Genomic DNA, 21,119 nt, shown 5'->3' on the forward strand with positions numbered 1-21,119 from the left:
ATAGTTTTGTCTTTGTTTTTGTTTTTCTTTTTGCTTTTTCCCCAAAGACAGGGTTTCACTGTATAGCCTTGGCTGTCCTGGACTTGCTTTGTAGACCAGGCTGGCCTTGAACTCATAGTGATCCGCCTGCCTCTGACTCCTGAGTGCTGGCATTACACCATGCTCGGTAACTGCCACATAGTTTTATCTGTTAATGCCTGTCTATTGGGCTGATATGACAAAATACCATACATAGCTTTATAAGCAGCAGACACTTATTTCTGACAATTCTAGAGGCTGGAAGCCCATAATGTGAAGATCCACGTTGTGGTGAAAGTAGCAGAGTGACTCTGTGTGTTTTGTTTTGTATTGTTTGGTTGGTTGATTTTTCGATACAGAGCTTCTTTGTATAGCCCTGGCTGTCCTGGAATTTTCTCTGTAGACCAGGCTGGCCTTAAATTCAGATGTACCTACCTCTACCTCCCAGGTGTTAGGATTAATAGCGTGTGTACCATGTCTGGCTCTGTGGGGGGTTTTTGTCCTGAGTGTTGGAATTAAGGGCATGTGCTACCATGCCTGGCTCTGTCACTCACTTTTTATTAGAAGGGGGCTAATGACCACCGCCCAAAGACCTCACTACAAGTCACCACATGGGGGATTCAGTTGCATTATGTGAATTTGAGACCATGGGGAAAAGCCCCTACTGTGAGTATGGTTGAAGATGAGGCCTTGAATAAGAGAGTTAAAGGCTGGGACACTAGCTCAGTTGGTAGAGTGCTCTCCTGAGGTTCTGGATTTAATCCACAAAACCACATAAACCAACTATGCTAGCACGTCCTGGCACTTGGGAGGAAGAGGCAGGAGGATTAGAAGTTCAAGATCATGCCAGGCGCAGTGGTCCTAAGGGTGGTACACTCAACCTAGAGGACCAATTCCCTTATGAGAAAAAGAGACAGGAGAGCTTCCCGCATCTTTCCATGATGCATAAAGAGCATCTCCCAAACCGGGCAGTGGTGGTGCACGCCTTTAATCCCAGCACTCGGGAGGCAGAGGCAGGCAGATCTCTGTGAGTTCGAAGCCAGCCTGGTCTACTGTTACACAGAGAAACTCTGTCTCAACCACCCCCCGCCAAAAAAAAGAGAGCATATCCCATGGAAGACACAATAAAGAAGTGGCTATTGGTGAGTCAGGAACAGGGACCTCACCAATAACTGGATCTCTTAACACCCTGTTCTGGGAATGGCAGCCTCTAAAACAGTGAGAAAACTAGCTTCTGGCACTGCAGAGATGGCCCAGTGGCTACATGATTCCTTTTCTGTTCACTGGCTGCTCATACAGGATGAGCTGTTACAGGTTCAATTCCCAGGACCCACATGACGGCTCACAGCTGTCTGAAACTCCAGTTCCAGGAATCCCTGTCTTCTTTTGGCTTCCATGGCACATCCATGGTGCTTAGATGTACAAACAGGCAAAAAGCACATACATGTAAAAAATAAAATAATTTTAAAAAGAAAATTAGCATCTGTGTTTAGACCACCTAGTCTGTGCTTTTTTTTTTTTTTTTTTTTTTTTTTAAGATTTATTATGTATACAATGTTCTGCCTGCATGTGTGCCTGCATGCCAGAAGAGGGCACCAGATCTCATTATAGATGGCTGTGAGCCACCATGTGGTTGCTGGGAACTGAACTCAGGACCTCTGGAAGAGCAGACAGTGCCCTTAACCTCTGAGCCATCTCTCCAGCCCTAGTCTGAGCTTTTTTATTTTTATTTTTAAAAGACTAGATCTTGTCAGGCGGTGGTGGCGCACGCCTTTACTCCCAGCACTTGGGAGACAGAGGCAGGTGGATCTTTGTGAGTTTAAGAACAGCCTGGTCTACAGATCGAGTTCCAGGACAGCCAGGGCTACACAGAGAAACCCTGTCTCAAAAAACCAAAAGAACAAAACAAAACAAAAAAAATAGGTCTTATTGTGTAAAATTGATTATGTAGACCAGGCTGACCTTAAACTCAAATAGATCTTTCTTTCTTTTAAAGATTTGTTTATTATTATGCATACAGTGCTCTATCTGTCTGTACACCTGCAGGCCAGAAGAGGGCATCAGGTCACATCATAGATGGTTGTGAGCCACCATGTGGTTGCTGGGAATTGAACTCAGGACCTTCAGAGGAGCAGCCAGTGCCCTTAACCTCTGAGCCATCTCTCCAGCCCCAGATAGATGTTTCTACCTCTGCCTCCCAAGTGTTAGGATTAACGGTGTAGGCACCATTACTCTGTAAGTTTGTTGTTTTGTTTGGTTTTTATTTTGGTTTTTCAAGACAGGGTCTCTCTGTGTAGCCTTGACTGTCCTGGACTCACTTTGTAGACCAGGCTGGCCTCGAACTCACAGCAGTCACCTGCCTCTGCCTCCCAAGTGCTGGGATTAAAGGCATGGGCCACCACCGCCCGGCTTGTTTTGTTGTTTGGATTGTTTTTTGTTTGTTTGTTTGTAGCTTTGGTTGTCCTGGATCTCACTTTGAAGATCAAGCTGCCCCGAAACTCACAGAGAACCTCACAGAGAGCCTGCCTCTGCCTCTTGACTCTTCCTTTTTTTGTTTGTTGTTTTAATAGCCCACTGAATCCCATTCATGCTGCCTTATGCATGTGGATGTGGGGTCATTGTCCAGAATTTGGGCAACCTACCCACTAGGCATCATACCCCTGCAAAGAAAACTCCTTCCCTCACAGCTCCTCAGATAGGGGCGGGTGCTCATGAGCTTTTCCTCCTCCACCTGTGCTGGAGTTTCCCCTGGCTTGACCGTGTGCAGGCTTGCACAGGTGAGTCTGTGAGTGCAGTGGCCTCTCTCCTGTCAGAACACAAGCATTCCTAGCCTCTGGATGAGACAGTCTCTGACTGGGACCAGAGACTTAGCAAAACCAGCTAGGCAGGCCGCCTTGACTAGTGAGCTCCAGGGAGCTATCTGTCTTCCCCCTCACATCCCTCATACCCTCCACCTTGTTCCAGAGTGCCAGGCTTACAAGTGCTGTCACACTCAGCTTTGTGTGTGTATGCTGGGAATGACTGGATGTTGCTCAGCCATCCCCATGATGTGTAAAGAAGGGTTGGCAAGTGGGCAGTGGTGGCGCACATCTTTAATCCCAGCACTCTGAAGGCAGAAGTCAGTGGATGTCTATGAGTTTGAAGGACAGCCTGGTCTACAGAGTGAGTTCCAGAATAGTCAGGGTTGAGACAGAGAAACCCTGTCTCAAAAAACAAAAACAAGCCGGGTGGTGGTGGTGTGAGTTCGAGGCCAGCATGGACTACAGGACGAGTTCCAGGTCAGCCAGAGCTGTTAGACAGAGAAGCCCTGTCTTGAAAAAACCAAAACCAACCAAACAAAAAACAAGTAAACACGCCTTTAATCCCAGCATTCGGGAGGCAGAGGCAGGTGGATTTCTGTGAGTTCGAGGCCAGCCTGGTCGACATAGTGAGTCCAGGACAGCCAAGGCTACACAGTGAAACCCTGTCTCAAAAAGCAAACAAACAAACAAACAAACAAGTAAACAAAAAAAGGATTGACATAAGTAATTATATTAAGGAAAATAATTAGAAATTTGGAAAAGGAGAAAAATAGAATAGACACAGTAGTTTTGTATTAAATTGTATTTTGGGGGCTGCAGAGATGGCTCAGAGGTTAAGAACATTGCCTAGTTGGGCATGGTAGCACACCCCTTTCTTGGGAGGCAGAGGCAAGTAGATCTCTGTGAGTTCGAGGCCAGCCTGGTCTACAAAAGTGAATCCAGGACAGCCAAGGCTACATAGAGAAACCCTGTCTTCAAAAACCAAAATCAAAACCAAAAAAAAAAAAAAGAACCCTGGCTGCTCTTCCAGAGGTCCTGAGTTCAAGTCCCAGCAACCACATGGTGGCTCATAACCATCTATAATGAGATCTGGTGCCCTCTTGTGGCACGCAGGCAGAACACTGTATAAAGAATACATGATAAATCTTTGAAAAGATTTTTTATTTTGTACTCATCAAGTGTGAACTCATGGATTTCAGAAAATATAGCTAGGGCCTGGAGATAGGTGGCTCGGTAGTTAAGATCACATACTGCTCTTGCAGAAGGCCAGAGTTTGGCAGCTCACAACTCCATGTTACCCCAGCTATAAGGGATCTAGCACCACTTCTGGTCTCCATGTACACAGACACACACACACACACACACACACACACACACACACACACACACACACCTGTTGGCAAAATGTTCCTGTGGAGTGTGTACAGTTTACCCTTGTTCACTCAATGCTGATTTTTCTACTCCTCTATCTGGCTTCAATCCAGACATTGCATTGTGATATTTACTCTAAATATCTGTTTCTAAGTTTGCTTAAACATATCACCATTTGTTCTCTGTGTTGTCTTGTTTTGGTTTTGGTTTTTTGAGACAGGGTTTCTCCGTGTTTAGCCCTGGCTGTTCTGGACTCACTTTGTAGACCAGGCTTTGGACACGCACAGAAATCAGCCTGCCTCTGCCTCCCAGGTGCTGGGATTAAAGGCGTGAGCTCTGTATTGTCAATAAAAGCCAGCTAGCCAATGCTGTACAATAATAGGGAATGGGGTGGGACATCCTGTTTCAGTGAGGGGAGGAAAAAGCAGGAAGGACTAGGAAGCACCAGGAGGAATGAGCCAGACCTAGGGTGTGAATAAAAAGTAAGTATAAAGTTGGAAATCAGAATGGAAAGAAGCTATACTAGCTTGGAGGGTTAGGATGGAGTCATGATTGCTCGGCATTGTGTAATAGGCTAATTAAATAGAGCCTAGTCTCTTTGTTTTTGTTTTGTTTTTTTCCAGACAGGGTTTTTCTGTGTAACCTTGCCTGTCCTGGACTCACTTTGTAGACCAGGCTGGCCTCGAACTCACAGAGATCTGCCTGCCTCTGCCTCCCAGGTGCTGGGATTAAAGGCGTGCTCCGCCACCACCCGGCTCCTAACACAGTTCTTAGACTCAGCTGATGCATAATAAATATTTGTTCATTTACAGCAGCTTGTTTGCAGCATGTACGTCCCTTCCCCCTTAATGCTCTCCTGCCACTCTCCAGCCCAACTGAAACCATCCTGTAAAAGCCCACCCTCCCTTGTGGCAGGGCTGCTCTCCCTTCTCTCAGAGACAGCCTGGCAGCTTGTACCTCAATAAAGCTTCATTCTTTGGCCTTAGTGCATCTCTCTGGTGGTCTTGCTCTCCTGTAAACCTTACTACATGGAGGTAAGAGGACAACTTAAAGGGAGTCAATCTCTAATTCCATCATTTGGGTCCTGGGGGTCAGACTCAGGTCATTAGGCTTGGTAGCAAGTGCCTTTATTTGCTGAGCAATCTTGCCCCTTGGGTAATTTTTTTTTTGACAAGGCTGGTGTGGTGGAGGCAGCTCATGCCTTTAGTTCCAGCACTCAAGAGGTAGAGGCAGGTGGATCTCTAAGTTTGAGGCCATCCTGGTCTATAGAGTGAGTTTCAGGACAGCCGGGCTACACAGAGAAACCCTGACTTGAAAACTGCCCTCCCTGCAAAAGAGAAGTTAATAGTGTTATATTTATTATAAGCTTTCTGGAAGTTTGAGGTTGTTTTAAATATTATATATGTACTTATATGTACACCTAGAATTATAGACACATACACACATATAAACATATATCTGTAACCCAGACATGATGGCACACCTGTAGTCCCAGCTCCTCAAGAAGGAGAAAATTACTTCAGACTGGGAATTCCAAGATATATCCCATATCTTCACTTTAAAAATAAAAGGGCCAGCTGGGCATGGTGGCACATTCACTTAAAAGAAATATTAAAGGAGAAGGAAAGATTAAAAATAATATGGGGTCAAGCAGCAAAACTATCAGTAAAGGACATTCTAGGAAAATGGACCAGGGGCTTGCTTGCTATGGTCATGGGGGACAGCAAGGGGGCTCTTCACCATGGCCTAGAGCTAGGGAGACTGGGGAGTGCAAGCACACAGGGCTTTGGAGTCTGCCCTAAGAATTTGGGCTTTTACTCAGGGACAGGCAGCTGCTGTGAGGTTAGGCAGAGTGACATGATCTGCGCAGTTTCAAAGGAATTCCACTGGTTGCTATGTAGAGAACAGACAAGGGACAAGACAACTGGCTCGGATGCTTCCACACTGGCAGCATGGGGGTATAATGGGAGATCTTGTCTAAACACACACACACACACACACACACACACACACACACACACACACACACACACACAGCAAATGTTACAGATGGAGGAATCTAAATGAAAGGTATAGAGGTTTTCTTGTTTGTTCTTTCAACCTTTTGTATGTTTTACATTTTTTTCAAAATAAAGAGTTTTTCAAAATGGTAAGTTTTGGGAAACCTTACCCAGAAACAGGAAGGGAGAGTGTGTGGGTGTGTCCCAGCAGAGGGACAGATATTAGGGAATAGGCTCATGTGGCAGGTGCCAAATATTGCAAACTGATTGCAAGCGACTGTTGGGGATGTTGGTGAATTGGTAGAGTGCGACTTTCAGATGGAGGAGGTAACAATTCAGGTCATCCAGAGCTACGGTGAATTCATAGCCAGCCTGGGATGTGAGGCGCGCACACACACACACACACACACACACACACACACACACACACACACACACACACACACACACACACAAATTCAGCCAGTGGTGAGCCTTTAATCTTAGCACTCAGATAATCCCAGCACTTGAGAGGCAGAGGCAGGTGGATTGCTGTGAGTTCAAGGCCAGCCTGTCTACAAAGTGAGTCCAGGACAGACATCCAAGGCTACACAGAGAAACCCTGTCTCAAAAAAAAAAAAAAAAAAAAAGCCTGGAAAGATGGCTCAGAGATTAAGAGCACTGTCTGCTCTTCCAAAGGTCCTGAGTTCAATTCCCAGCAACCACATGGTGACTCACACCATCTGTAATGTGATCTGGTGCCCTCTTCTGGTGTGCAGGTACATGCAAGCAGAACACTGTATAAATAATAAATAAATACGTCTTTAAAAAACAAAAACAAAAAACAAAAGGGGCTGGAGAGATGGCTCAGCGGTTAGGAGCACTGTCTACTTTTCCAGAGGTCCTGAGTTAAATTCACAGTAACCACATAATGGCTCACAACCATCTATACTGGGATCTGATGCTCTCTTTCGGCATGCAGGTGTACGGTCAGATAGAGCACTCATATACATAAAATAAATAAATAAAATCTTTTTAAAAAACAAAGATAAGAATAAAAATCTCAGCACTTAGGAGACAAAGCAGTTGGATCTCTGTGAGTTCAGGGGCAACCTGGTTGGTCTACATAGTGAGGTCTTCTCTTAAAGGGGTGGGGAAGAGAATAGGTTCTGTGGCTTGGGCTTTCTCCTGGGCTCTTGTGTAAATACTTGGACATGTGTACTTAGGGGGTTTGACACAGAGAAGACAAACAACCAAATTGTCACACAGATATATGTGCCTGGTTAGTGTCCCATAGGGGAAGCTTGGAGAACGTGGGAAACAGAGTAGGACTTGACTAGTCTTTGAGGCTCAGTGAGGCTTTGGGGCTGATGTAAAGACCATGAGAGCTCACTGATACCCAGTGGGGACATGAGTTACAGGAGGAGTAGAAACCCAGATGTGGGAGGAGTCATTGGGGGTCTGATACACCAAACAAAGAGCAGATGTGGTAAGTGGGCTGGGTGTGGTGGTGCAAGCCTTTCATCCCAGCACTCAGGAGGCAGAGGCAGGTGGATCTCTGTGAGTTTGAGGCGAGCCTGGTCTACAAAGAGAGTTCCAGGACAGCCAGGGCCATTACACTGAGAAATCCTGTCTCGAAAACCGAAACCAAACAAACAAACAAACGATGTGGCATGTGGGCCAGATGTGGTCAGGGACGGGGACTTGAGTCTTGATCTGAAGAGAAGGCTTTGTTCTTGTTCTCCTCCTCCTCAGTGGGTGCGCCATAACCACATCTAGCTTGAGTCTGATGTCTCTAGATACTCCTTGGAGAACAGATTAAAAGGGGTGGATCTCCCCCCAGCCTAGGGCTGTCGTAGAAAAACATACACTTTCTTACTGTTCTCAGAGAACACCCAACATTGCTTCACTGTCACCGCAACTCTGATCAGTACAAGGAGACCAGAGCCGACAAAGGACACTTGACCAGCTTCTGCTTTCCCTTTCCCAGTAGCCCAGGGTGAGTTAGAATGGAACTGCCCAGCTCTTCCTCACCCCTGCTGGCTCCAGCATCCATTGGCACCAATGTGTCAACTCCAGCGCCTCCTTCCTCCCTTGTTCTGGGCTTTTTTATCCTTTAAAGGCCTAGAAGAAACTGAGGCCCCAAGCTCGAATAGTTTCTTCCTCTGTGAGGCCATCCTCAGAATCTCAGCTTCCTGCTGGGATGCTCCTCCGATAAGTCCTCAGCACCACAGTGTTCTTAAATGGTCTTTCTTTCCCATCTCCCCCAAGACATAATTATTCCTGTGCTCTCAAGGAAAATGACCAACCCTGCCAGTCTTCATAATGAGAAATCCAGTCTACAAGGCCTTTAAAACATCAAATGGGGTGGAGTCTCTCATCCTTTCCCACCTTTCCTTCTGTGTGTGTCCTATGTGCACATCTGTGTGTGGGTGTAAACACATATGTGTGTTTTTGTGTTAATGATATAGGTGTAAATAGGGTATCTTCCTTTTCTGTCTCCCTTCACCCTCTGAGACAGGGTCTTTCACTTGTAACCTTGTTTAGGCTACACTGACTGTTGAGTAATCCCCTCCTGCCTCCTCACGCCCACCCCCCCCCCCCCCCCCCCCCCCCCCCCCCGCCCCCGGGATCTGCCTGTTTGCTCACTCCCAGCCTCTCCCTAATTGCAGGCACATACCGTGACATCTAGCTTTTTTTTTTTTTTTTTTTTGGTTTTTCGAGACAGGGTTTCTCTATGTAGCCTTGGCTATCCTGGACCCGCTTTGTAGGCCAGGCTGGCCTCGAACTCACAGCGATCCACCTGCCTCTGCCTCCCGAGTGCTGGGATTATAGGCGTGCGCCACCACGCCCGGCTGACATCTAGCTTTTTACACGCATACTGGACGACCCAAACTCAGGCCCCGACACTTGCACCGTATGCGTTTTACCTGTAAGCCATCTCCCAAGTTCTCACCCACCCTTTTTCTTTACTCTCATTTGAGATAAAGTTTTTCTGCAGTTCTCAGGCTGTCCCCCAAACTCCTGGGCGTGCCGCTGATCCCAGCTGAGTGTAGAAAACCAACGTCAGTAGGCCCAGGACTGACAGTGGGTTCACTCAATGACCCCGGGAATGTCATCCAAGCCCTCTGAGCCACCGTCCCCCCACCCCATGCTTATCTAAAAGTGGCAAGAGGCTGTCCACAGGGCAGAGCATTGGAAAGGACAGAGTAACAAGCCACAGAGGGGCTTTTGTCCGTCTGAGAGAGCAACTACAAATGCTGATGCCCGAAGAGAGGAAGTTCTGCTTCAGCTATATTCCAAGGCGACCACTGTGCAAATACCCCCCAGCTTTAGATAGTACATATGACTTCCAGGAAGATAACAATAATACAGGGACCCAGGACCCCTCTCAAACTAATGAGAGAGCCTCTTGAGCAACAGACGAAAGTGCGACAAACCAGTCTTCTGCTGTTCAAAACAGAGGCTGGAGAGGTGGCTCAGGGTTAAGGGAACCTGCTGTCCTTGCATCGGACTTGTGTTTGGTTCCCAGCACCCATATGGCTACTTACAGTGCCTCTAACTGTAGCTCCAGGGGATCGGATGCCCTCTTCTGCCCTTCATGGACACTGGATACTTGTGGTTCACAGACATACATGCAGGCAAAACCTTCATACTCAAAAGTAAATCTTCAAAGGAGACCTGCCCTGCTCACCATGGTCACTATGAACACAGAACACCACAGACCTGTGCTATGTTTTTCTTTTTGTTTGGTTTGGTTTTGATTTTTTTTTTTTCTCGAGACAGGGTTTCTCTGTGTAGCCTTGGCTGTCCTGAACTCACTTTGTAGACCAGGCTGGCCTTGAACTCAGAGCGATCCGCCTGCCTCTGCCTCCGAGTGCTGGGATTAAAGGCGTGAGCCACCATGCCCGGCCTGGTTTTGATTTTTGAGACAGGGTGTCTCCGTGTAGCTTTGGCTGTCCTGGACTCACTTTGTTGACCAGGCTGGCCTCGAACTCACAGAGACCGATGCTACCACGCCCAGCTGGGTTGTGTTTTTAAACTGCACAGGCATCGTCAGCTGAGCTCTTCCTATGTGGACAACTGGATCTGCATTAGCATTAGTACAAGCAATGATTTGTCTAGGTTTTGTTAGGCTCTTTTTGTTTGTTTAAGACACTGTAGTCAAGATGCCTAGAAGTTAACTGTAGCACAAGCTGCCCTCCAATAGGCAGCAATCCTGCCACAGCGTCCCAGTGCCTGTGATTACACGTGTGTGCCATTATGTTTGGCAGTCCCCCCCCCTTTTTTTTTTGAAAGGGTTTTTCTGTGTAGCCCTAGCTTTCCTGACTCACTCTATAGACCAGGTTCACCTTGAACTCAGAGATCCACCTACCTCTGCTTCCTGAATGCTAACATAAAAGACCTGTGCCACCTCTGCCTGGCCTGGAGTTTCTCTTTTTAAAAGTTTCTGGGGGGCTGGAGAGATGGCTCAGCTGTTAAGAGCACTACCTGCTCTTCCAAAGGACCCGGGTTCAATTCCCAGCACCCACATGGCGGCTCACAACTGTCTGTAACTGCAAGATCTGATACCCTCACACAGACATACATGCAGGCAAAACACCAATGCACATACAATAAAAGTAAATTATTTTTAAAAAAATAATAAAAAGTAAAAAAAAAAGTTTCTGTGTATTTATTTAATGTGTGTGTGTGTGTGTGTGTGTGCGCGCGCGCACGCGTACTTGTGTGAATCTATGTGCACCATATACCTTCAGTGTCTGAAGAAGCCAGAAAAGGCTGTTGGATCCCCTGAAACTGGAGTTCATGTCTTTGTAAACTGCCTGGAGGCAAACTCCTTATGTATATCAGGCTGGCCTCCAGCAAACAGAGATCTGCCTTCCTCAGCCTCCCTAGTGCTGACTTAAAGGGCTGTGCCACGATGGCCAGCCAATTTTTCTCCTTTTAAAAAAAGATTCATTTATTATGTATACACTGTTTTGCCTGTATGTATGCCTGTGTGTCAGAAGAGGGCACCAGATCTCACCATAGATGGTTGTGAGCCACCATGTGGTTGCTGAGAATTGAACTCAGGACCTCTGGAAGAGCAACCAGTGCTCTTAACCTCTGAGCCACCTCTCCAGCTCCAATTTGTCTGTTTTAAAATTTGATTAATGTTATGCAGCTGGAGAGGTGGCTCAGTGAGTTCATCACTTCCTTCCAAAATATTAGGAACATTAGAATTGAAGCCGGGCGTGGGTGCGCACGCCTCTAATCCCAGCACTTGGGAGGCAGAGGCAGGTGGATCGCTGTGAGTTCGAGGTCAGCCTGGTCTACAAAGTGAGGCCAAAACAGCCAAGTATAGAAACCCTGTCTTGAAAAACAAAAACAAAAACAAAAGCAAAAAAAAGAATTGAGATGGCTCCCCCTCACCCATGTAAATGCTAATCCGAGCACTTGGGAGACAAAGATGGGCTCCTCATGCAAGTTGGATTACCTAACAACCAAACTGGTGAGTTGCAAGTTCAGCAAGAGAGCTTGCCACAGTACACAAGGCATAGTGGTAGAAGACTTGATGTCAACCTCTGGCCTCCATAGGCATCTGACCCACACAATGTCACACACACACACACACACACACACACGATAAAATTTAAAAATGCTTAATATTTTTCCGTAATGCTGGGTGGCCAGTTTGAACATAGTTGTAAATAAAAATGTGGCCTAGGGCGGTATCACAGGCCCCTTTTCTGGTTCTTTGTAAAGGTTGGATGTGTTGGGGAGGCAGTGACATTTTATTATTTATTTATTTAGGGTATTTTTGAGACAGGATTTTTCCCCTGTGTAGCTCTGGCTGTCCTGGAACTCAGAGATCCGCCTGCCTCAGCCTTCCGAGTGCTGAGACTAAAGCCATGCGCCACTTCGCCCGACATTTGGCGGTCTATTCCAAGATGCCCCAAATCCTGAGATTGAACCTGCACCTGTGCAAACACCTTTTCAGTTACCCGCCAGGGTAAAACTACATTTCCCGAAAGACCCCGTGACTCCCGCCTTTCTCCCGCCTCTTCCGGTTATGCACCAGGCCCCCGTCCCGCCCCGTGCGCCGGCCAATAGCGGCTCACCCCTTGCTCTCGCACAAACCGGAGCAACCGGCGAGCCACGGGGCGGGCCCTGCCCCGGTTTGGTTCGTGGAGTTCGAGCGGCAGATTCGCTCGGCACCACAGACGGGGGCAATTCTGTCGAGTCAGGAGTCGCCGGTGAGGTTCGCCGCTGGCGGAGAGAAGGCGTTGAGAAAGGCCGCGCTGGGCTCCCGCAGGAGCTCGTGCGCACTCCCAGTTTCGGCCTTTTCATGCAGGAAATGAATCTGCTGCCGACGCCCGAGAGTCCAGTGACTCGGCAGGAGAAGATGGCGACCGTGTGGGATGAGTCTGAGGTGAGTGCTGGGAGACCTGAGGGGCGTCCCAGAGTTTGGGCCGTAGGGCGAGACGTTCATGGAGGGTGGGGAAGGGTGTGGCTGGGATCTAGGTCCGGCCCTGACTGGGCGCAGAGCCGCTTGGGTCGTGAGCAAAAGTCCCGGCTTCTTCATCCTGCTGTTAGGGGCACGGGAACAGTCGGCGAGGGGGCTGTGGGAACGCGGGATGGCAGCCCGGAGTAACAGCACATAAGTACTTATTTCCTTCTTTAAACAGCAGGATGGCATTGGGGAGGAGGTGCTCAAGATGTCCACAGAAGAGATCATCCAGCGCACACGGCTGCTAGACAGCGAGATCAAGGTGGGCGCCCGGCTCCAGCAGGCAGCGGGGTCCCAGCCAGACTCGCCCCGCCGCCTCCAGTCGCTTCTACTTTCTTTTCTGGCAGGATGCAGGATGCAGGAGGCCTGGGCAGTGTCTCCTGGGACCAAAGAAAGAAAAGAGAAAACTAAACTATAAAAGGGGAGAAGGAGCAGGATGGTTGGGGGGTCAGGAGTTAGCAGATCTCCCTCCCCAGGGCGGTCTTCAAAGGCTTCTCAGGGATCTTCCTGCCAGGCCAGCCTGTGGACTTCAGAACACAACGGAATCCTTTTTAATAAATCTCCATTTTACAGACGAGGAAACCGAGGCTCTGAGAGGGATTCCCCCCACTACACACCACACACACACACACACACACACACACACACACACACACACACACTTCACCAGGAAGTTTTCACGATGGCCTCTTGTCTTGCTTGACTTACGCAATTTGGACACAGCCGGGCTGGGCCTGCAGAAAGCGTTAGGCCGGTTGGGTGGGCCTTGTCCCTCACAGGGCCCGAGCTGAATCAGGGCTGAATGTTTGTTTTCTCTTGTCCCAGATCATGAAAAGTGAAGTGTTACGAGTCACCCATGAGCTTCAAGCCATGAAAGACAAAATCAAAGAGAACAGTGAGAAAATCAAAGTGAACAAAACCCTGCCATACCTTGTCTCCAATGTCATTGAGGTGTGTGTGTGTGGAGGAGGAGGCATCAGTGGGGCTTGGAGAGGTCTTGGGATGGTGCCTGTAGGAACAGAGATCTATTTCCTAGACATAGGCCTGCAAAGACCTTAAGAAGTTTAATGGGTTTCTTCCTCCTTTCTTTCTTTTCTTTTTTTTTCCTTCCTTTTTAAATTATTTTATTATTTATTTATTTTTCTCCCTGGGGCACATGAACTCTGCATAAGAAGCAGCGCCTAGAAAAATATTTTTTTTAATGTATTTATTATTTATACAGTATTCTGCCCGCATGTGCGCCTGTCCGCCAGATCTCATTACAGATGGCCGTGAGCTACCATGTGGTTGCTGGGAATTGAACTCAGGACCTTTGGAAGGGCAAACAGTGCTCTTAACCTCTGAGCCATCTCTCCAGCCCCTAGAAAAATATTTTTATCAGCCCTCCCGCATATCCACTGTAAGCTTATTAAGCTGCAGGCTGGTTTGAGGAGTGAAGTGGGGCCTGTGAACGTGGGGAACTCTGGGAAGGTCAAGGGACTGAGCATATTTTTCTTCTTAGTTGCTGGATGTTGATCCCAATGACCAGGAGGAGGATGGTGCCAATATTGACCTGGACTCGCAGAGGAAGGGCAAGTGTGCAGTGATCAAAACTTCTACACGTCAAGTAAGACTGGCTCTGTCGTAGGTGGAGGCAGGGGACAACACTGGGGAGCTTCAGCGTAGCTGAGCCTGCCTGTGACTTTTCCTGCAGACGTACTTCCTGCCAGTGATTGGGTTGGTGGATGCAGAGAAGCTTAAGCCAGGAGACCTGGTGGTGAGTGACGCCGCGCAGGCCTCTCCAGCCAGCTGCCTGCACCGCCGCGGGTTCCTGCTGCCTCTGCGCTTGCTGCTGCTGCAGGGAGTCTGTCTGCAGCCTCTTTGATTCTTGCATTTTCCCAGTCCTGCAGCTTTGTTTTTATATGATAAATAACTGTCCCGCAGTCCCATTAGGCAGAGCTGGGACAAATGCAAAGGCTCCATGCTCTCTCCTCAGGGTGTGAACAAAGACTCCTACCTCATCTTGGAGACCCTGCCCACAGAATATGACTCTCGGGTGAAGGCCATGGAGGTGGACGAGCGGCCCACAGAGCAATACAGCGACATCGGGGGCCTGGACAAGCAGATCCAGGAGGTGAGGGAGGCATGACCGCCGCCAGCAGCCTTGCCGGCCTTTTGCGGTTTTCATCTAATTGACTGCATTGTATTCCTTTACTGTGCCCTTATCCTTGTAGAGTAGTTGCTTAGGGAGAGAAAAAAGGCAGTGTCAAGTCTAGTAGCCTGGAATGCAGAGACTGGAGGGGTTGCTCAAGACCATAGAAAGGGCCAGAGCAAAACTCCACTCAGGTTCCTGTTTTTGTCCCCAGTGTCTGCCTTCCTTCTTTCCTGCTTTCCCTCTCTCCTTCCTTCCATCTATCCACCCTGTGTGTGTATGGTATAAACGTCCATTCATCCATGTGTGTGTGTGTGGTGTAAGTGCGTGTGTAGGTGCACATATACACAGAAAATGTCTGATATCATTCCCACCTTTTTCCTGTGAGACATGGTCCCTCACTCAACCTGGAATTTGGCTAGTGGCCAGCAAACCACAGTCATCCTTCTGACTCTGCCCCTACAGCACTTGCTTGTATTTGATAGGCCTGTATTTTTACGAGGGAGCTAGAGATTTGAACTCAGGTCTTCATGCTTGCACAGCAAGTACTCTTACTCACTGAGCCATGTACCCAGCTGGCCCAGTGTCCTCAGCCTGCTGTTGTAGAGTAGCTCCTGAGAGTGGGAAATGCAGAGTTTCATGTCTTTTTGTTGTGGAAGGAGAGAAGACGGTCATTAGAGTAGGAGAGCTGCAGATGAGGTTTGGGCTGTGGGATCCCCTCAGGGCATCACTCCCTCACCCAGGACTTCTTCCTGGCAGCTGGTAGAGGCCATTGTCCTGCCTATGAACCACAAAGAGAAGTTTGAGAACTTGGGTATCCAGCCCCCAAAAGGAGTGCTGATGTATGGGCCACCTGGTACCGGGAAGACTCTGCTTGCCCGCGCCTGTGCTGCTCAGACCAAGGTGTGTATGGGTGGGGGTGGGGTAAGGAAGCCGTGGGGGACTGGAAGCTGGAGCCTCTTCTGCCTTTGGCCTGATTGATCCCTTCTCTCAGGCCACCTTCTTGAAGTTGGCGGGCCCTCAGCTGGTACAGATGTTTATTGGAGATGGTGCCAAGCTGGTCCGTGATGCTTTTGCCCTGGCCAAGGAGAAGGCACCATCTATCATCTTCATAGATGAATTGGATGCCATTGGCACCAAGCGGTAAGTGAGTGCTAGGGACTTCCAAGGGCTTTCAGAACAGGGTGGGGTGGGAGTTCATCTCCCAGCTGTGTTAACTTCTAACTCTTACCTATCCTCCTCCTCCCTCTCCCCAACTAGTAATGCTTCTATTTTTCTGCTTCCTAAGTTCTCACAGCTACCACCTTGCTCTCAAAAAAGAAATCTGGTTATCTCACATGTTTTCAAAGTCTGTCACACACTGAGATCCTATTTAAAAACCCTTCCTTGGGCCAGGCATGGTGACACACGCCTTTAATCCCAGCACTTGGGAGGCAGAGGCAGGTGGATCGCTGTGAGTTTGAGGCCAGCCTGGTCTACAAAGTAAGTCCAGGACAGCCAAGGATACACAGAAACCCTGTGTTGAAAACTTAAAAACAAAACAAAACAAAACAAAAAAACCCTTTCTAGGTCACACCATTGCTCTTTAGCATAAATGGTAGATTTATGTGGCCTTCCAGTCTCACTCTGCTCCCATCCCCAAGCCTGGACACACTCCCAGTGTCCAGATTGGTTTCCAGCTCTTTCCTGTTCACTGGGACTTTATGTACAAATTTTCCTGGGGTTGGCTGCCTGGGCTCCTGATCCTGTGGGATCATGCATTGCTCAGAACCACAGCCCTAGCCCTGGCTGTTTCTGCTCACTGTTTGTCACCAGCCCAGCATCTGATCCCAGAAGCCTCTGCAAGCTTTGAATGCTGCAGTTAACTATTGGTGACACCTTTCTCTGTGCCAGTCCCTGGGCTGGGAGCCTCAAGTTGAGGCAACCATTTCCCTGGACAAGTTGGAATAGCCTGTGCTTATGCCGTGATGTCACTGGCATCGCGGGCTCCTGTGCACCACAGCTTCGACAGTGAAAAAGCAGGGGACAGGGAGGTGCAGAGGACCATGTTGGAGCTCCTGAACCAGCTGGATGGCTTCCAGCCCAACACCCAAGTCAAGGTGAGTAAGGAAAATGCAGCTTAGTGGACAGGCCGACTTGGTCTTCCCATACCCTGGGCTGCCTCCTGCTACTGCCATGGCTTGTGCCTGTGGGCGGGTGTCCAGGGCTTCAGTTCCAGCTGCTGCTTCTCCTCTTCCTTAGGTAATTGCAGCCACTAACAGGGTGGACATCCTGGATCCAGCCCTGCTCCGCTCAGGCCGCCTGGACCGCAAGATTGAGTTTCCGATGCCCAACGAGGAGGCCCGAGCTAGGATCATGCAGATCCACTCACGGAAGATGAATGTCAGGTCAGCCACGACAGCATTGGACACTCAGTCTTTACCACTCCTGTACTGCGGTTCCCCGGCCTCTGATCACCCTCCGCTTCCTGTGCATGCACATAGCTTGGTTCTCCTCCACTGCCTGAGGTGGTGCCCTCCTTCTGGGTGCTGAGGTACTCAGTCATGTACATCTCTTCCTGTCATCTGAAGACACATGAACCTCCACATCCCAGTAGGTGGGCATAGCCCAAGCATGGCTTAGGAATCAAACCGGTACCAGATGATCTGAGCTCACATCTGTACAACTTTTTCAGCACATGGCCTAATCCTCTAAAGTATGTTGTTATTTTAAACTTGGATAATTACTCCACTTGGAGAATTAATTAGCCATGCTGATGTCTCCTTCCTACCTCCCCCTGCCCCACCCCCCAACCAAGATAGGGTTTCTCTGTGTAGCTTTGGCCATCCTGGACTCACTTTGTAGACCAGGCTGGCCTCGAACTCACAGCGGTCTGCCTGCCTCTGCCTCCCGAGTGCTGGGATTAAAGGCGTGTGCCACCACGCCCAGCTGCTGATGTCTTAATGCACAGTGCTTGGCACATGAGGCAGATATGGCAGCTGCATTGTGCTGGCTGGTGCAGGGCTTCATCAGGCCCTTGTTCCTGGCCTCAGGCAGACTTGCTTACTGGGACCTCAGATGCAGGATTCTATAAGGCTGCCGTCTCAGAGATCTATAAATAGCTTTGTCTAAGCTCATTAACTTCCTACACCTTGTTTTATACAGAGAGAAAAAGTCAGAGTGGGTAAAGACTTGGCTGCTAGTAGAAAGGAAGTTGACTTTATTGAGCAAAGGGAACATAGTAGGACATCTTCCCATTCCTGTTCCTGCCCCGTGAGTGACCGAGCTCTGTGGTATCTGTCTTTTCTCCAGCCCTGATGTAAACTATGAGGAGCTGGCCCGTTGCACAGATGACTTCAATGGGGCCCAGTGCAAGGCCGTGTGTGTGGAGGCGGTGAGTGGTCAGGGCGGGTGGGCAGACTGTTTAAGCCTTGCCCTTTCCCTGGATAGGTCAGGGGCCCAAGCCTTTGGATGTTGGGTCGGGGTGCAAGGAGGCACCCTAGATCATATGTGTCCTGGCTGCAGGGTATGATCGCACTGCGCAGGGGTGCCACGGAGCTTACCCATGAGGACTACATGGAGGGCATCCTGGAGGTGCAGGCCAAGAAGAAGGCCAATCTGCAGTACTACGCCTAAGGACACCGCTGCTCTGTGGGCTGTTGATAATAAAAGGTGTTTTCTGTTCCTTGCTATATGTCTCTCACCCTCCGTGGGCTCTGGGTGGGAGTGGAATGTATGGAGGGGCTACAGCCTCAAAAATCCCATAGATAGCCATGGGCCCCAAACCAGCTGTCTGGGTGAGGCCCTGTGGTAGGGAGGCGCAGGGCACAGCTGTTGCCTAGAGTCTTCTCCAATCCCCCTGCCCAAAGTCTCATTAAGTCTCCTCTCCCGTATATTGCCACAGCTCTGACCTTTTCAGAGTTCCAGAAGGAAGAGCCGAAACAGCTATAATTTCCCATCCTGCTTTTTTTTTTTTTTTTTGGTTTTCGAGACAGGATTTCTCTGTGTAGCCTTGGCCATTCTGGACTCACTTTGTAGACCAGGCTGGCCTCGAACTCACAGCGATCCGCCTGCCTCTGCCTCCCGAGTGCTGGGATTAAAGGCGTGCGCCACCACGCCCGGCCCCCATTTTGCATTTTGATGCTCTAGTTCTTAGGCCACTTTATCAAACTAAAATTGGTTCTTGGCCCCCTAGTGCCTTCAGCTCATTTCTTCTGGCTCAGAAGTAACATTGATGGAGGCCCAGTCTGAAAGCCATTCAGGCCTGACCTTCCATCCTGCTGTGGCCTTGCCAGTGCTACTCTAACTGCAGCAAGTGCTGAGGTTACAGGTGCGTCCCAGCATTCCCAGTTTCATGTGGTGCTGGCATGGAACCCAGGAATTAGTAACTGTTAGGGAAGCACTCTACCAACTAACTGTAAGATACATCCGCAGTTCCTGTACAGGTCTTAATGCATAATGCTAATCAAGATACCCACTGGAGAGTCCATGTATTTTACTGTGTGTGTGTGTGTGGGGGGGGTGCTTAAAACATGTGGCCATCAGAACTTTGTGGAGTCAGTTCTCTTCACCTTTACCTGGGTTCTGGGGACTGAACTCAGATTGACAAGTCTGTGCAGTAAGTACTTTCACCCACAGATCATCTTACTAGCCTGCCTGCCCTCATTTACAGGTGCAATTGAACAATTATGAAGTGGCACAGCAGGGATTCAGACCTATCAGTCATTTGTTTTAATCAGACAAGGTCTATGTAGTCTTGGCTAACTTGGAGCTTTCTGTGTGGACAGGGTTGGCAGATGGCCTCTGAGAGTCGCGTGGTGCGCTGGGTCTAAAGACGTGCCTGGCCATCATTGAGCTTTCTACTGCGCTGCCTTCCCGGTGGTTTTGACAGCCCTGAATGGCCTTTCAAAGTTGTTAATCCTCAGAATCCCATTTTATTGCTAAAAGGGCAAGAGCTCCCTGTCACCCCTTCCCTTTCCTCTTTCTTCTTCCCAAGTGGACGTGCCTACGGCTGGCTCCCGGCTCCACAGGGCCGCCTTGCCCATTCTTGTCTTACCCTCCACACGGGTTGCTTTACTGAGTGTTGCACGCCGCCTGCTGATCATGGTTTGACTACGTCTTGCACCAGGAGCGCAGCAGGCAAAATGTTTCCAATCTTGTCCTCTGGCCTGGACCTAGGTGCCCGCTCCTCCTTACCAACCAGATGGACTTTGCCCTTGGCATGGAACAAGTGAATGCGCAGGTACCGCCCTCGCCTTTTCTTGCTTCCTCACAATATATCAGGATGCCCTTCTACATCCCTTGGGCAGTGTGCAATGGAGGACAGTAATGCTTGGCGTGTCCCAGCAGGGTTTCACACCACACCTGGTGAACACCTGCTGACGTGGAAGACAACTGGGTTTGGACCTTTCAGTCCGTGGACAATTATCTTAGCCATGTCAGCTGGGTAGAGCAGCTTCTTCCCGCAGCTGCTGCTAGAGAAGCAGTGCCCCCTGGTGTGTGACGACAATAGTTCAGCCAGGCATGGAGCTTGTTAAAGTCCTTTCCTCCTGCCTGTATTTGGCGGGTAGGTGGTGTGGGAAGGCTCAAGTGTGGCCTCCCTTTCCTTTCCTTGTTTTTGAGACAGGGTTTCTCTGTGTATCCTTGACTGTCCTGGACTCGCTTTGCAGACCAGGCTGCCTTCGAACTCACAGCATCCACCTGCCTCTGCCTCCTGAGTGCTGGGATTAAAGGTGAGTGTGGTGGTGCATACCTCCTTGTTTTTCAAGTTGGGGGTTTCATGTAGTTTAGGGTGGCCTTTTAATTCCAGATTTTTTTTCTGCCTCCATTCCTGGATGCTGAGATTACTGTGTGACACCACACCTGGCTCTCTTAAATGAACTTTACAGCCTCACTTAAGCCAAAGCAGATGATTTTGTGGCTTTATTCCCTTGATAAAGACTGTTAAGGGGAAACAGGGAAATAAATAGCCATATTATCACTGATGATAATGAAGGTTCAAGTGGGTGCCCAAACATTACTGGAATAAAAGGCTAACAAGTCAGGAAAGTAAGAAACCACCTGAAATGCACAGCAAGTGTAACAAACAGACCTGGCAAGAGCTCTTCTTGACTGCCCTAGTATGTGAACAGGCAGCAGCCAGTCTAGATAATATTTATTTCTATCTACAGAACAAGTATTTACAGATAGAGATGAACCACAGCATAAGTGCTATGGAATCATTCAGATTCTTCAGTGGCCGCTTCTCTACCACCCGCAGTTGAGCAGCAGGGCTGGAGTCTGGCTGTAGAGTAGCCAGCTGAGTACCTGGGCGTCGGCCAAGGGAAATGGTTGGGGATTATGGCTTCAGC

At 48.9% G+C, this 21,119-nt stretch overlaps 1 protein-coding gene across 5 annotated transcripts; it reads left to right on the plus strand.

Annotated features, from left to right (window-relative positions):
• The first annotated feature begins 12,275 nt into the window (after positions 1-12,275).
• Positions 12,276-18,447, plus strand: Psmc3 (proteasome 26S subunit, ATPase 3). 5 transcript variants are annotated; one of them, XM_051144093.1, is made up of 13 exons: positions 12,276-12,410; positions 12,504-12,581; positions 12,841-12,921; positions 13,485-13,610; positions 14,161-14,265; positions 14,353-14,415; positions 14,635-14,772; positions 15,550-15,693; positions 15,785-15,933; positions 16,793-16,889; positions 17,032-17,177; positions 18,082-18,163; positions 18,295-18,447. In XM_051144093.1, the coding sequence occupies exons 2-13, from the start codon at positions 12,507-12,509 to the stop codon at positions 18,403-18,405; spliced, it is 1,317 nt and encodes a 438-aa protein (XP_051000050.1). In that variant the 5' UTR covers positions 12,276-12,410; positions 12,504-12,506; the 3' UTR covers positions 18,406-18,447. The 5 variants fall into 5 exon arrangements, with proteins under 5 accessions (XP_051000050.1, XP_051000049.1, XP_051000047.1 ...); XM_051144092.1 differs by having other exon boundaries at positions 12,277-12,410; positions 12,838-12,921; XM_051144094.1 differs by having other exon boundaries at positions 12,387-12,405; positions 12,838-12,921.
• The last annotated feature ends 2,672 nt before the right edge of the window (positions 18,448-21,119 follow it).

The sequence above is a fragment of the Acomys russatus genome, chromosome 4, assembly GCF_903995435.1.
Source record: "Acomys russatus chromosome 4, mAcoRus1.1, whole genome shotgun sequence".
In the NCBI taxonomy this organism is placed as follows: domain Eukaryota; kingdom Metazoa; phylum Chordata; class Mammalia; order Rodentia; family Muridae; genus Acomys; species Acomys russatus.

What these genes read in the sequence shown, in the direction of transcription:
- Psmc3 (XM_051144090.1), top strand. Translation starts at nt 12,498, where the DNA reads ATGCAGGAAATGAATCTGCTGCCGACGCCCGAGAGTCCAGTGACTCGG. An exon ending in TTAAGCCAGGAGACCTGGTG is followed by an intron (nt 14,416 to 14,634) that starts GTGAGTGACGCC and finishes CTCTCTCCTCAG; the next exon opens with GGTGTGAACAAAGACTCCTA. An exon ending in CCTGTGCTGCTCAGACCAAG is followed by an intron (nt 15,694 to 15,784) that starts GTGTGTATGGGT and finishes CCCTTCTCTCAG; the next exon opens with GCCACCTTCTTGAAGTTGGC.